The 16,654-nt window shown below is 32.3% G+C and overlaps 1 protein-coding gene across 7 annotated transcripts in view; it reads right to left on the reverse strand.

Moving 5' to 3' along the window:
- Nucleotides 1-334: 334 nt before the first annotated feature.
- The window catches only part of LOC108074898 (uncharacterized), a 39,516-nt gene continuing 23,196 nt past the window's right edge, over nt 335-16,654 (reverse strand). For 6 of the 7 annotated variants that reach the window (XM_041776635.2, XM_041776631.2, XM_041776630.2 and 3 more), the window contains 3 exons: nt 16,097-16,546; nt 15,583-16,036; nt 12,359-14,650 (listed from right to left, as the gene is read on the reverse strand). In XM_041776635.2, the coding sequence (XP_041632569.1) occupies nt 14,387-14,650; nt 15,583-16,036; nt 16,097-16,546 (1,168 nt within the window). In that variant the 3' untranslated portion in view covers nt 12,359-14,386. Of the gene's footprint in view, nt 614-12,358; nt 14,651-15,582; nt 16,037-16,096; nt 16,547-16,654 lie in introns of those variants that run through there. The other variant, XM_070287650.1, reaches the window with a different exon arrangement.

Genomic DNA, 16,654 nt, shown 5'->3' on the forward strand with positions numbered 1-16,654 from the left:
TACATACTTACGTATCCAAACTCTTATCCGTCTACGTATGTATGCATATGCTTGGTTATGTTTAATGTTTATCTTAAGTTTAGGTCTTACATTTTTTGGCGTAAGAAAATCAAAATCTGGTAAAATTTTCTTAAATACTGAATTGAATATATATATATTATCTTCTTAAAATGTTTTATATTGAATCTTTCTATTAAAATGTATGTATATATTTAACATTTTTAAATAAATTTTTTAACAAATATTAAAAAACCAATAACTTATTGTCATTTTATTTATTTGATATATTTTATTTATCAACATTGAAAAAATAACCCGACCAAGTAAAATCTGGAAAAGTATATCCTTTAAAGACAACCCCTAAAGGGCTGCCAAACTAAGCTTACGCGCACTCAACATCCTGTCCGACACGTTTTTGGGATTTTTGAAGTCACACGCACCAACGAATCCAGTCACTGCCCACTCCACCCCAATTTTGTTCCTTCTATTTTAGTGCGCCGGCATTCAATTTTGTTTGGATTCTTCAAAGGGAAACATTCCTAGGACGACTTTTGTCATTCCAATTGCGTGTGCCAAAAAATTTCACGGTGCCTCGTGATAGAAAGTGACGAATCTGATTTTGAAAAGAATGTGTGAAAAGCATTAATTTATTCTAGAATCTAGATAGTGTGCTGTGAACTTGGAATAATTTAAAATTTTTTAATAATAAGACTTTTAGTTAAATGCACTATCTGGTACATATTTATGTAGGTAACATTTCTGTCTCTCAGATTTTACGCAAACTAGACTAGACTAGATATTATTTGTATACCCTTTCTGGGAATTCTAATTTTAGTCAGACGTTTTCAACGCAGTAAATAAGTCTTACCCGACCATATAAAGTATACATATACATATATATTTTTTATCAGCATCAATATGTCCCGCTGTCCGTCCGTCTGTCCGTTTCTACACAAACTAGTTCCTTAGTTTTTAAGCTATTTGAATTAAACTTTTCAGATAGTCTTCTAACTACTGACTACTGACTTCGGACCACTATATCATATAGCTGCCATAGCAAGGATCGGAAAATTTGTAAACAAATTATAAATTATAGCTTCGCTGGTTTTCACCATTTTTTTAACTACTTTACGAAATAGCTATTTTGACTTAATCTAGAATTTCGAGTATAATTTCATGAAAATCGGACGACTATATAATAATGCTGACATAGGAACGATCAGTAAATGTAGTAAAAATTGTTAAGCTGTAAGAATAAAATTGTTACTGTAAAACTGTAATACTGTAATGAATTTCCAATATATTATCTAATGCAAAACATATTGATTTTATCCGATTTATGATTTATGTAAATGTATATCTTCTGATAGTTGCTCTATTCGTTTAACGAAAATAATTCGATTAATAATGATTCAATTACAAACTGCAAAAGTTCAACGTGTCGAAGTTAGTTTCCTTTCATGTTTGTAATGATGTTAAACGTTTTTGTTTTATATCAGAACTTAGGAAATACATGATTTAAATATTTCTCATTAAGTTTTATATTTATTTACAAATAAAGTTTTTTAAAAAAGCATATTTTCTAGTTTTAAATATGTATTTCGTATATCAAACAAGAAAGCAGGTGCAAAAGCTCCCATGCTATTGTAGTGTTATTTAATATGATAATACATATTTATTGTTGTTAATTGCGAATACAGAATCAATCAATGCCGAGTGAAGAAACTTAAATCAATCTGAAGAAACTTAAATCAATTTGAGAACAAATAAATAAAAATACTAAAATTTAAAGTTTTTTCTCCTATATTATATAATTAAAGATAACGTATTTTAAGTCCTTTTAATAATTTATTTTAATATTATATATTTCAATAAATAATCTAGTGTAAACATTCAAAACAAACATTTTGGCCTTTTTAAGCTACCACTTTAAAAGTTTCTGAAGATTTATGTGGTACGTTTTCTTATCACATGTCACAATTTAGTTCCAGTCGACGATTTGAACAAGCTTGTCGTCAGTCGGGCCACAAAATCATAAAGAAAAAAGGGGATCAGCTGTTATTTTTCACAATGCAGTGGTTAGGATTCCAAAAATTAATGACACACAAAATGAAACGCGGAAAGTGATGCTGTCAACAACACTTGTTCGATTGGGATTAGAGAAAATAATGCCAAAGAGAGCTGAGGCAGTGCCAGAATAATTTGCCAGACAATACAAGAGATACTCAATACAAAAAAATAATAATAATAATAAATTAAAGAACAAGAAAGGAAGCTAACTTCGGCACGCCGAAGTTTGTATACCCTTGCAGATTAGTTTAGATATTTATATTATAAGTTATAATGCTGAAAACTCACACAAAAAAGAGTTTCATTACATTTTACCTTTACTTATTATGTTTACAGTTTGACAGTTACAGTTTTACATTCCCAGCATTAGTCAGACGGACAGACGGACGGGCGGACGGACAGACGGACATGGCTAGATCGATTCGCCTGTTGATGCTGATCAAGAATATATATACTTTATAGGGTCGGAAACGCCTGCGTTGCAAACTTCTGACTGAAATAATAATACCCTGCGAGGGTATAACAACACTGTTGTCGAAAATTAAATTAATTTAGATACTTTGATATGGTAAATTCCTCTTTATGAATTTGGGATATAGGTATGTAGTGGCGAAATAGTTGCGTTTCGAGAGAAAAATAAGGTTAAATGCTATTCTAATGTAAATATTATAAAAGACTAATTAAATAAATATAAAAAACGAAGTTAACTTCATGACGCCGATTTTGGACAAACCTTAGCAGTTTGCTTTTGGATAATTAATAATCATTCCATTTTGACCAAAAGGAGAAAAAACTTGCAGACATGGCCAGATCGAATCGGCTGTTGATGCTGATTAAAAATATATACATTTTATTGGGTCATCCTCATATTGCAAACTTTTTACTAATATTATATTAACCAGCAAGGGCATAATTAGAAAGCCATGTTTACTAATATAGTAGTATGCTTACCGTAGGCGATAAGCTGGCGAGAACGACTCCGTAATGAAACTCCGGAAATGTCTGGAGTTAATACTAGATCCAATTGGATAGAGCCAGGCTTCAGAATATAAAAAATTTAGCTTAACATTTCTGCTCAATTTTAGAGGGCACCCCCTTTTTCGATTTCCGGTTGAGTGGCTAATTGCTCATTGAAGTAGCATTGTAGCTCCGGCTACTACCAACGGTTTGCAATTTGTGATTTGGATTTTGAGCCGTTGGTCCGTTGTGGCTGTGCCCGTGCCCATGATGATGACGACGTTTTCCCAGCAGAGCCGCAAAGCTAAAACAGCATTGTAATTGTCATCGCTATCTGCATCCATGGGATAAGCTTAGAATGGCGCATCAATTTGTTTCTTAAAGAATTGCACCAATCATTTATAGTGAGCCGTTAATAAATATTGTAAAACACTCCCAGTGTTTAAATAGTTTGAACAAAATCTATTGAGTTCTATTAAAAATTATTCAAAAATTAAAATTAATTTAAAATAAATAAAACAAGAAAGGAAGCTAACTTCGGCACGCCGAAGTTTGTATACCCTTGCAGATTGGTTTTGATGTTTATTTTATAGATTTAAATGCTGAAAACACTCACAAAACAGAGTTTCATTACATTTTACCTATACTTATTATGTTTACAGTTTGACAGTTACAGTTTTACATTCTCAGCTTTATATATTTTATACATTTACCGATCGCTTCTATGGCAGCTATAAGATATAGTTGTCCGATTTTTATGAAATTTATACCAAAATTCTAGAATAATAAAAAAAACGTATATCTCAGAGTAAATAAAAATGCGTTGAAAAACAACGAAGCTATAATTTTATTTCTATTAATTTCTCGATCGTTCCTATGGCAGCTATATCATATAGTCGTCCGATTTTCATAAAATTTTTACCAAAATTCTGGAATAATATAAAATGGCTATATCTCAAAAATGATGCAAAAATATTGAAAAACAGCCAAGTTATACTTTTTTTTCTAAAAATTTATCAAACATTTGTATGGCAGCTATATGATATAGTCGTCCGATCCGGCCCGTTCCGACATATATAGCAGTGAGAGCATATAGAAGACTATATGCAAAGTTTCATTCAGATAGCTTTAAAACTGAGGGACTAGTTTGCGTAGAAACAGACAGACAGACAGACGGACAGACGGACAGACAGACAGACGGACAGACGGACAGACAGACAGACGGACAGACGGACATGGCTAGATCGACTCGGCTGTTGATGCTGATCAAGAATATATATACTTTATAGGGTCGGAAACGTCTCCTTCACTGCGTTGCAAACTTCTGACTGAAATTATAATACCCTGCAAGGGTATAAAAATGTAATCGAATGTAAATATAGTACGCTAGCAACGCCATTTGCGCAGCATTCAATTACCACAACAACAAATATAGCTCCGAACAAAATGTATATCTCGGCTGAAACTGCCAACAACAGATATCTGATAAAATAAGGCGAACTGACTGACTGGATATATCAACAGAGTGCGCTAATTTAACTTCATCAGTGGTGATACGCCTACTTTTCCATATATATATATGTATATAGCTGCTGATTTTGAAGTGACGCAAATGTGTGTGGCTCACCAACAATACCGCACGCGTCTACAAAACAAGAGGACGAGGACGAACACCCAAACCCTAAGTCAAATATACAACAAAAAGGGACAGGGACGAGGACCAGGACCTGGACGTATTTTCAGAGGGCTAGGGATGTATTTGGTGGAAGGAAAGAAACAGAAAAAAGGTCTAAACTGCGAGCTGGGGTTGTATGAGATGACTTGAGGGTTTGGGGTATCCCTTTGATTGTTTTTTGGGATTTTCATTATTTCATCTCAATGGTTTTGAATTCATGAAAATTGTCGAGACATTTGTTATACAATAATTTAATTTGCTTGCCTCATAGATAAGCCTTTAAATAATACAACCAGCTGTTATAGTTCAGAGACTGTGATTAAATAGTATGCTTCTTATGGCTGTGGACCACTGTCTACACATACATACATATAATATATTGAATGGAATATCAACATAACAAAAAAAATTATTTAAATAGCACTAAGCTGCAACGTACATATATACACTTAAAAGTACCAACGTGCCGAAATTATAAACTAGTTAATTTATTTACAATTTAATTTAGGTTATTCTATACTTTTCCGAAGGTTTGATGCGCTGAATGACTTCAATAAAATGTTCTATATTCCATTTAAAAAATGCAAAAATACGGTTTTCGGGAATTTAGAGGGGCTGTAGCTTAATTCAGTGCATCAAAAACTATCGGAAAAGTATAGTAAGATAAAGATTAGTTTCAAAAGCTGTCGACCATAGTAATAGTCACCATTATTTATATTAAAAACATTTGAAGTTGACTTGTCATTTTTATCTCAGCTCGTTAAGATATGTTTGTGTGATTTTTCAATTGTATATTGCATGACGGTACATTTTTTCAATAAAAATATGACATTTTTCTCTACGGAAGCTGTTTGTAATATTTATACGATTTGCATAAAATTAAAACTGAAACTTGAAAATAATTAAAATGGCCAAAGTATATGAAAATATTTTGAAACAAGAAAGAAAACTTCGGAACAGTCGTCCGATTTCGGTAAAATTAAAACCGAAATTCTAAAATAGCAAAAATAAGTGCATGTTTCGGGAAAGATAAACGGGCCTATCCTGAATATTTCTGAATGGCTTAACATTTAGCATTTTATCAACTTTTTCATTGGTGCAAAATTGATTTTGGTTGTTTTTTATTTTTAAGAAAATTACAAAATTTGTACTGGGCACAAAACGGCAGTGTTTTTTGAGGTCAATAAAACATTTTTAAATGGTTTTGAATTTAAAACAAGAAAGGAAGATAACTTCGGCACGCCGAAGTTTGTATACCCTTGTAGTTTGCAATTGGATCATTAAGAATCCAGCCATTCTAGTTAATTTAATAGAAAAACAAGAAAGGAAGCTAACTTCGGCACGCCGAAATTTTTACACCCTTGCAGATATTATTTCATTACAATTTACCTATACCAGTTTTACATTTTCTCTAAATCTACCAATCGTTTCTATGGCAGCTATATGATATAGTTGTCCGATTTTCATAAAACTTATAACAAAATTCTGAACTAATAAAATAAGCTTATATCTCTCTTGATAAAAATAGGTTGAACAACAACGAAGTTATAATTTTTTTTCTATTAATTTCCCGATTGTTCCTATGACAGCTATAAGATATAGTGGTCCGATTTTCATAAAATTTTTACCAAAATTCTGGAATAATATAAAATGACTATATCTCAAAAATGATGGAATAATATTGAAAAACAGCCAAGTTATAATTTTTTTTTTCTAAAAATTGATCGAACATTTGTATGGCAGCTATATGATATAGTCGTCAGATCCGGCCCGTTCCGACATATATAGCAGTGAGAGTATATAGAAGACTATATGCAAAGTTTCATTCAGATAGCTTTAAAACTGAGGGACTAGTTTGCGTAGAAACGGACAGACGGACGGACAGACGGACGGACGGACAGACGGACGGACAGACGGACGGACGGACAGGCGGACGGACAGACGGACATGGCTAGATCGACTCGGCTGTTGATGCTGATCAAGAATATATATATTTTATCGGAAACGTCTCCTTCACTGCGTTGCAAACTTCTGACTGAAATTATAATACCCTGCAAGGGTATAATAAAAGGAAATATATAAAAATTTACATTTAAACATATCATATAATAATTTGGTTTTGGTAATTATATTATAAATTTTAATGCTGAAAACACATACAAAACAGAGTTTTAATAAATTTTACCTATACGTATTATGTTTACAGTTTGACAGTTACAGTTTTACATTCTCATCTTTACATTTTTCTACATCTACCGATCGTTTCTATGGCAGCTATATGATATAATCGTATGATTTTCATAAAATTAAGGGGTTATCCGGGTTTTGAAACTTAAAAAAAAGCAATTATTTCAAATTTTTTTATATAATAGTACAAAGTGTAAGGAATTTTGTCCGAAAATTTCAAGTCAATCAAAGCAAAATGGGAGAAATTTAAAGGCCAGCGCGTAGTATGAGTCACAACTGGCAATTCGAAGTTTTGCGTCGTTTTTCTCGAAACCACTTTTTTGAAGTCGGTAGTCATGATTTCTCGAAAACTATTTCACCGATCGACTTCTGCTTTTGCACACTTCTTCTAGACATGGTTTTGGTGTCGTTGAACGAAGGATTTTTTATATCTTCATTTACAACTCATTTTATAAGCCACCCACATACACTAACAGAAAAACTTTGGTTTTTTGATTTTCTATAAACATTGACGTAGATATCCTACCTACCGCAAGGTAGGGGTTAAGTTCCAGACTGCCTGGCTCATTTTGTAATATTTTTTGTTCAAATTTGTACACAATGTAGTTCAAACCTTATATTTTTCTGTACAATAAATTAAATTTGTAAAATTGTCGTAGCCATATCTCAAAAATGATAAAAATATGTTAAGAAACAGCCAAGTAATTTTTTTGTTCTGAAAATTTGACGATCATTTGTATGGCAGCTATATGATACAGTCTTCCGAACCGCCCTGTTCCGACATATACATATAGCAATGAGAGTATTCAGAAGACTATATGCAAAGTTTGCGTAGAAACGGACAGACGGCTGTTGATGCTGATCAAGAATATTTATACTTTATAGGGCCGGTAAGGTGTCCTTCACTGCGTTGGAACTTATGACTGAAATTATTTTTTTTAATTCAATTTTTGTAATTCGCACGGGACATCGCGCATGGGACATAAACGAAAGCGATAATGCAAATCAAAATTTTACTTTAGACTCGGCATTTCCTGAAATATGTATGTGAAAAAGCAAAAGTTTAGCATAATGCCTCTGTTTTAGAAGTTATTAACAAAACAAAAAATGCCCTATTCACACCCTTGCAGGGTATTATAATTTTAGTTAAAGCTTTAGACGCAATGCAGGAGACATTTCCGATCCTACAAAGTACAGTGACGCACTAAACTGTCGGTACAGTTGTAAAGCTTTTTTATATAGTTAAATTAAGCATTTGTTTATACAAAGGCTTTTATTTTTATACCCTTGCAGGGTATTATAATTTCAGTCAGAAGTTTGCAACGCAGTGAAGGAGACGTTTCCGACCCTATAAAGTATATATATTCTTAATCAGCCGAGTCGATCTAGCCATGTCCGTTTGTCCGTCCGTCCGTCCGTCCGTCCGTCTGTCCGTCTGTCCGTCTGTCCGTCTGTCCGTCTGTCCGTCTGTCCGTCCGTCCGTCTTCTATATACTCTCACTGCTATATACATATGTCGGAACGGGCCGGATCGGACGACCATATCATATAGCTGCCATACAAATGCTCGATACATTTTTAGAAAAAAATTTATAACTTGGCTGTTTTTAAACATTTTTGCACCATTTTTGAGATATGGCCATTTTATATTATTTCAGAATTTCGATTTTAATTTTATAAAAATCGGACGACTATAATAATAATGCCCATATGATACATTAATGCAGTTTTCATTAATTAGCTACTTCATTAGAACCTTGAAAGAGTCCACTATATGTGTCATTTTCTTGGATTATTTTGGTAAAAGGTAAACAAAAAAAACGGCCGCCATTCGCGGCGTATTACTATGAATTTCTGAATTCCTCGTCGAAGTATTCTTGCATAAATAAATGCAGAATCCTTTAAATGTATGTTTTTAACCTATAATGCTTAAAGTTTTTTTAATTATTACCAAAATAAAAAATGTAATTAATTTTACAGCGCAAGAACCTTGCCATCGCAAAACATATTATTTTTGCTAATTTTCTAATATATTTTGAGTTCAAAAACCAGCGAAATTATATAAAAATAAACTTCTCATTGTGAGACCATACTGTTAATGAGCTGGCTAATACATTTTTCAATTACAATTTTCTTCATTAAACCCGTATTTTGTTATCGCGTAATGAAATAGCTAATGCATTATTCTAATGCATTAGAGCGCCATATAGTCGTCTTGCTCGCACTTGTGTAAAACGCTATAGCGCTGTCAAATCTTTAATGAAGTCTCTAATTAATGCGGCAGTGTCATGCCCGTATAAGGAATAAGGAACTTGTCCTGTGTGACTAGCGCATTAACTTATAAGTATTTTGTACTTGTTGCGTTAGGAAAAAATCTTCAAGAAAATAATAATAATAATAATATATCATATAGCTGCCATACAAATGTTCGATAAATTTTTAGATAAAAATTATAATTTGGCTGTTTTTCAAGATTTTTGCATTATTGTTGAGATATAGGCATTTTTTTTTATTTTTTTAATTTCGTTTTTAATTTTATGAAAATAAGACGACTATATCATATAGCTGCCATAGAAACGATCGGGAAATGAATAGGAAAAAAATTATAACTTCGTTGTTGTTCAACGTATTTTCATCTACTCTGAGATATGAGCTTTTGTTATTATTTCAGAATTTTTGTATAAATTTTATGAAAATCGGACAACTATCACAGCGAACCGTAGATGAAGAGAAAATGTAAAGCTGCGAATGCAAAACTGTAACTGCCAACACATCATAAGTATAGGCAAAATGTAATAAAACTCTGTTTTGTGTGTTTTTAGCATTTCAATTTATAATATAAATATACAATTTTTATATATTTCCTTTTATTTTTTCATCATTTAGCCAGAATGGCTCGATTTTTAATTATCCATATGCAATCTGCAAGGGTATACAAACTTCGGCTTGCCAAAGTTAGCTTCCTTTCTTGTTTGTTATATTTTCCATATATTTCAATATTAATGAAAACGCCGAAGTTTGTATACCCTTGCGGAATGGTTTTAATGTTTATATTATAGATTTAAATGCTGAAAACACACACAAAACAGAGTTTCATTACATTTTACCTATATTTATTTTGTTTACAATTTGGCAGTTATTCCCAGCAGTACATTTTCTTTACATCTATCGATCGTTTCAATGGCAGCTACATATATGATATAATTGTCCGATTTTCATCAAATTTATATAAAAATTGTGAAATAATAACAAAAGTTCATATCTCAGAGTAGATGAAAATATGTTGAGAATACTTCGATTTATGTTATATTAGATATATTAAATCCAATATATAGCTATTTTAAACGATTTAAAAAATATGCTTTTTTAATTTTATCAAACATAATTTGATTTGTTCTAAAAATTTAATAATTAAAAGAAAAACTAGCACGAGATAGGCTTTTCTTTTCACTTGACCAAAAGGAATCAATTCTTAATTATCCAATTGCAAAAAACAATCTTGTTGTTTATGTTATATTTCATCAAAATAATACAAAAAATCAAGTGTGATTGCAACTAACTGTGATTAAATTTTTACCACTGTTCTAGTAGCAGTTGGTTAATTGGCAGCTTCCATAGCTATCACAGATCGATAACAATATAATTGTTGTTCAAAAGCGCAAAATGCCGCAAAGTGTGTAATTTGTCGATGGAACAAAAAAGAGTAGAGCCCCTGTTGGTGACTGCCTGAAACCAGGCGATATATGAATTCATCAATGGTGTGTTTAAGCAGTTTGTCAGCGCCACGTGTCGGACGACTGCTCTTCGTCCTCCAAGCGGTCTTTTGAATTCTTTTGCTGGGCAACAGCAGGCGGTGGCGGGTGGCTCAACGAGTGCCTTCCGCAGCACATCGATTAGAAACGAGGATGAGGGCGTCGTGTGCCGCCTATGATGATGATGTAAAGCAAGGCGTCCGTTTGTCCAATTCAAAAGCAGCAGCAGCCCAGCTATGTAGCTCTGCAACCAATTCTTTACTTCCCCCAAAAATCGCTGCTGGATACGAGGTGCAGTAAATACAGGGATTTAAACGCTCCGTATTGCCATCGTGTGCTGGGTGGCCACTTTGCCGCATTCCCGTTGTCAACGCAACAACGCAAAATGCCCTTAGAGGACCGAAAGACTCTATCAATAGACTTAAAAATAAATATATATATAAATCGTTTTATTAATTAAATAACATTTTTTAGTAGTTAGAGATAATAACAAAAAAACACCTTTAAGTAAAATTAATTAGGGAAATTTTTTTAAACTATTACAGAAAAATAACTCTCTTTTGAAGATGTCGCAGGAGTATATCAGCAAAACAAAGTTTACAAAACTTTAAAAAACCTGCAATATTATAAAAATTTTATAATTAATTTAGTAATATATATATTTCTGACGATACAATAATAAAGGAATATACCCTTTTTCTAAGCAAATAATACTACGATGCCAATTCGGCACGCTCCTTTGTTAATTTCCCGTGCACACGCCACACACTTACCCATTACCACTTAATAAGCGCAGTTTCAAAGTCCCTCGGCGTAACTTTTCCCATTTTTCTTTTGCTCGATATGATACGCCATTTATTTAAAGTAATATTTCCGTATCCGGTAAATAATTCGAAACGCGTGTTTCACAAAGGTTTTCGCCATTTTTCTAGGGTAGTGTAAATGCATTATTATTTGCACAGATTGCATAAAAAAGGTGTATCAACAGAACGCATAAAATTGCGAAAAAAAAACTTACGATATTTAAAAAAGAAATGCACATAAGCAATATACTAAGTTTAAGGCATAAGTTTGAAAACCGTCCGTCCGTTAATGAGTAAGAACGGCCCGGATCAAGCAACTTGAATATAGCACCATATATTGCTTTACATACGAAGGTAAAATATCCCGCCCTTTTACACAGCAGACACAAAAAAGAGATCATCATGCACAGCCTTATTCATGAACAAATCCCACATACAAAGCACATAATTTTAATTGTTTACTTCAAGGGTAGTCTTAGCGCTCGCTGCTATACGTACTCACCTCGCCGCACCCCTAAGTAGGGTTTTAACTGTGTAAAAACTATTCAGAGCTCCCTACACTTTGTCTTGTAACAATTTTGACCTCTTTTGTTTGGTACAAAAAAACCTGGTCGGCATTTCGCTTTGCGGTTTTTATCTTTCCTTTGTTGTTATTTAAGCTACATTAGGGAACCGCTTTATCTTCCTTTTTCAATTGTTATCAATATCAAAGAAGAAATTCATTGTGATTTGACATCAAAAGTATGGAAAGTCTGTGGGTGACGAACAACTTATTTGATAGATGTAGGCCTTAACGTTAAGAATTTTGAAATATAATTTAAATTGCGTGCCAAATAGTTTATTCCAAGTTATATGCTTACTATATAAAACCGTTATAATATTATGTAACCATCTAAAGCTCAACAATATCAGAAGTACATTCTAAAATCACTTTTATATAGATCATTTTATTTTCGTTTTACAATTTGAAATTTACAGCGTATTTTACAATCAACTTTTGTTTATTTGCTTAATTTAATTATTACATATAAGTGATATTCGATTTTTGATTTCTTAAAACACCAACCATGCGTAGACAACTTTAGTGTTTTGGTTAATCACGGTTATAATTAACATAATGGGTATAATACATACATTTATGATTCTTTTGTAAAATACTTCCTATTCGTATATAATATTCCTACTATATAAAATTGGCTCTATTATTGTCGCGGAACTTACAAAATAGGTTTTATTGTCAATGTAATATGGATCGTACATGTAAATACTGATGATGATTCTAATGAATATAATAGTAATATATTATCACTTCCGTGATCCATCTCTCTGATAAAAATATGTATTTATTCTCTTTTTGAGTAATATTAAATATTATAGTAATTTTTGGGACTATGAAGGCAAGCAGTTTTTAATAGCCATAGGGATAAATGACGTTTAGCTTATAAATGCATATATTTCTGCAATTCTTCACGTAAAGATTAATAGTGATTCAGAAGGAAGACAATTTAAATACGCGGGCAAAACAAATTTGATATGTTTATGCTTGGTGTGAAAAAATTGATTCTTTGTAAATAAATAATATAAAGGTATAGGTATAAAAATAAGTAAATAAGTAAAAAAAATCCCAGATGTATTCACAGTATTTAGTGATCCACGACATGCAGAATACATATACATCATAATATTTTTTATATTTAGGCTGTTAAAAGAGTTTTAACAATTCTCCGTTTTGATACATTCATATTTTCAGATCAAATTACTCTGTATATTCCCTTGACGACAAAATGACTGAAAATATCGGCAACTGAAAACAGCTTATTATATATTTTCATTCATTTAGCGACTCCGAGGTTGAGTAATTCAGTAATTCAGTCATTCAGTCGTCAAGGGAATACTCAGACTATCAGCAGACCAAAGAACATGTTTATTAATTTGATATGGGATCTTCTATTTTATTAATTTTTTGCGATTGTTGGTGTACATTTTCTGGATTCCTTTCACTATATTTTTTAATATGTTTTGGATATCCAAAATTGTAATTGTTTTAAACAGCTAATTTTTTTCGGAGCAGGCACAAATGCATTTATGTACATGTTATAGTTGTATTCTGGAGATTTTAAATAAATTTGTTGTAGTATTGGCTTTGCTTTTTTAATAACTTTTGCCGTTCACGAAGAATCGATAGATATATATTATATCTAAGGTTATGCCTTAGATGCGTTTCTGGGTTCAAGCTCAAGAAGATCTTTTAAAAGCATGCCCCATTTTTGGCCTTTTGATTTGGAATTTTTGTTGGACTCTTCCTGAAGTCTGAAGAACAGTCATGATTGCGGATCGTCGTGATATGTCTATACTTTTCAGATGATTAGTAAAACTTTTGTTTTCTATTTTATAATTAGTAAGTATATGTAGGTACTTTGCGGCTTAAGTCATAATAAATTTGTATTTTATAGGCTTTTTTTTAAAGTGTATTTTGATGTTCGGCAATTTATTATAAAGTGATATCTAATTTGGAAACTGATTGTTGTTGGTAGGAAGCATTTTGTGGTTTTAAGTTTGGAATCCAAATCGTAAAATTATGTATATGTATATAAATATGGTATCTCGTTCGGAAAAATATAGTTTATAATTAATCAAAAGTTCAATCGATCATTAAATTTGCATTGTAGCTTTTGATACCACTTTAAAATTTTTGTTAAAGAAATTTAAGTTTGTTGCTAAATGTGTAGGAATTAAACAACTTTCATGGCTTTTCTTTTACTTTTGGTTTCTAAACAATTATCTTGCATTTAAATGTGATGATTAACATAAAAATATGTATTTACAATGCAATTATTAGCTGAAAATCAAGAAATTGTCTTTTACGTTGGTTAATAAAATTTAAGAGACACCTTATTTTGGTTAACAACTAATAATTGGGCCTTAACAGATACTAAAGCGTAATTAATAGGTACCGAAATCTGAGAATTCAACCTCCAGATGATCAGTTTCTGGAATTATCGTCGCCAGCTTAACATTATCATCGTTTTCTACAGATTTAACAGTATTTTCATCAATTGGCGATTGAGGTATATAGTTATATTCATTGAAAGAATATAGCTGTCGACCTAAATAATTATTGTGATTATATGTTCCTTTATTTCTTTCCGAGTTTAATGGTGATGTCGTTAGCCCTCGTAGAAAACGTCGAAAGTAATTATTTTCCGGCTTTAAAATATTTAAATGAGAGCATATACCATTGTTAGATTTCTATAATATATTAGTATAACAACTTTAACGAAAAATTAAAGTTAAATAGTGAATTTGTTAAACCTAGTTTTACTTGGTTTACTCTCTACCAACAATATTATATAGAAATATATATTTAAGTTAAATAATAATTAGCTTTATTAAGGGGGTCTTCTCATTCAAAAGCCGTTTTTTGGACCCTTTTTAAAAAAATTCTTATTTGAAAACGCAAAGAATAATTGAAAACTTTTTTTATTTATTGTATTCAAAAATGTTCAAAGTAACTAAAAAAGTTGTTCTTGCCTCGATACGAAAGTTCTTCAAAGAGTAATGAGACTTCAGACTTGGTGGTCGAAAAAAAAGGTGTCGTCCTGGCGGCCATGATTCAGGGTCTCCAGAGCGTCCGAAATGAAAAATAAAAACGGGGTTATAATCAGAATAGATGTCATTTTCGGCTGACGGAACAGATTTTTTTTTTAAATTTTTAAAACAAAATGGCGGCCATTCAAAAAAAAAAATTCGATTTCGGACGTTTTTTTTTGTAGTTTAGTGTAAAAAAAAAAATAGAAAAAAAAATTTAAAAAAAATCTGTTCCGTCAGCCGAAAATGGTGACAATTCTGCGTCGATTCCACTTTGTTTCATGAAAATCGGTTCCGTTGAACTGGAGATATCATGGCCGCCAGTTCGAAAAACGTGGTTTCGAGATAAACGCGTTTGAAGTTTGAAAAATGCTCATTTTGCATAGATCTTGCTTCACAAAAAAGGGTGTATCTTCTAAAGTATTTCGAATTTCTAAAAATCCTTTTGGGGACATATACAGACCATCCCAAGCTATAAATAAATGCAAAAAAAAAAAAATCGAAAAAAAAAAGTTGCCCAATGAGAAGACCCCCTTAAAAACTCAAATTACCTCTTTTAAAAGTGATCGATTTCGCTCTCGAAAATGTGATTTTCGAATTGGATAAGTCCTTGGTATACCGATGGTACTATGATCTCTTTCGGCCATTAAATCGCTTGAAATCCGAGCGGCACTGTCTTCTCCTCGATTTAACTGACCATTATTGCCATATCTTCCCGAAAATATACTCTTAGCATTTTCTTTTTTACTTTGGTATTCCTTGGCATTGTAAGATGGTAATGATAAAGCTCCGATGCGGCGCGTGGTTGCTCGGTTCCCAGTTCTGTGATTATTTTTATTATTCATTTTATCGATTTGCCAATTTTGATCATTTGATATTGACATGCGATTAGCGTTTTTGTTGCTAAATTGATAGCTGTCACCGACGGGGCTGCGGTTTTGATCCATCATAATTGATTCGGAGGACGTGCTGTCTGAATATGGAGGATTGTTGTTGACAAATATGCTGGAAGTGTTTAAAAATTATTTTATTCGTCAAATTTAATTTGTTTTCATTAATCCATACTTTTTTCCATTGGCTATTTCTTTCAGAGCAGCAGCACGTGCTGCCATTTCCTCATCCTTACGTTGCTGTGTTAATTCCTTAGCCCGTTCTGTCCATATTAACTCTTTAAGCTTTTGAAAACTTCCTTGTATGGCCACGGAATTTTGATTATCTTTATTATTAGTTCCAATTGCTACATTTTCGTTTCTCATTCCGCCAACATAACGATTTTTATTCGATCTTCTTGATGAGGAGGCTGCAGAAATTCCAATTTGTGGGCGAATCTCAGAGCCATAAAATCGAGTTTGACTTGTCCCTGGAGGAGGATTACTCGACCCAAATTCCACCAGTCTCTCTCTCTGATGGTGGTCCAAGGGAGATATTGGCATCCGTTGAGGCAAACTTGGCTCTCGACTAACAACCCGACCAAACACAGGCGATCGTGTTCTTTCCCTACTGCCCATCCTAAGTCTGTTTAAAAATAAATTTAAAATAGGATTTTAAAATAGATTAGAAATGTAATGCTGAGAAGTCAAAACTGATCTTCAAACTTCTGGAAAAAAAAATATATAATATCCT

This window comes from Drosophila kikkawai, chromosome 4, assembly GCF_030179895.1.
Source record: "Drosophila kikkawai strain 14028-0561.14 chromosome 4, DkikHiC1v2, whole genome shotgun sequence".
Lineage (NCBI taxonomy): Eukaryota > Metazoa > Arthropoda > Insecta > Diptera > Drosophilidae > Drosophila > Drosophila kikkawai.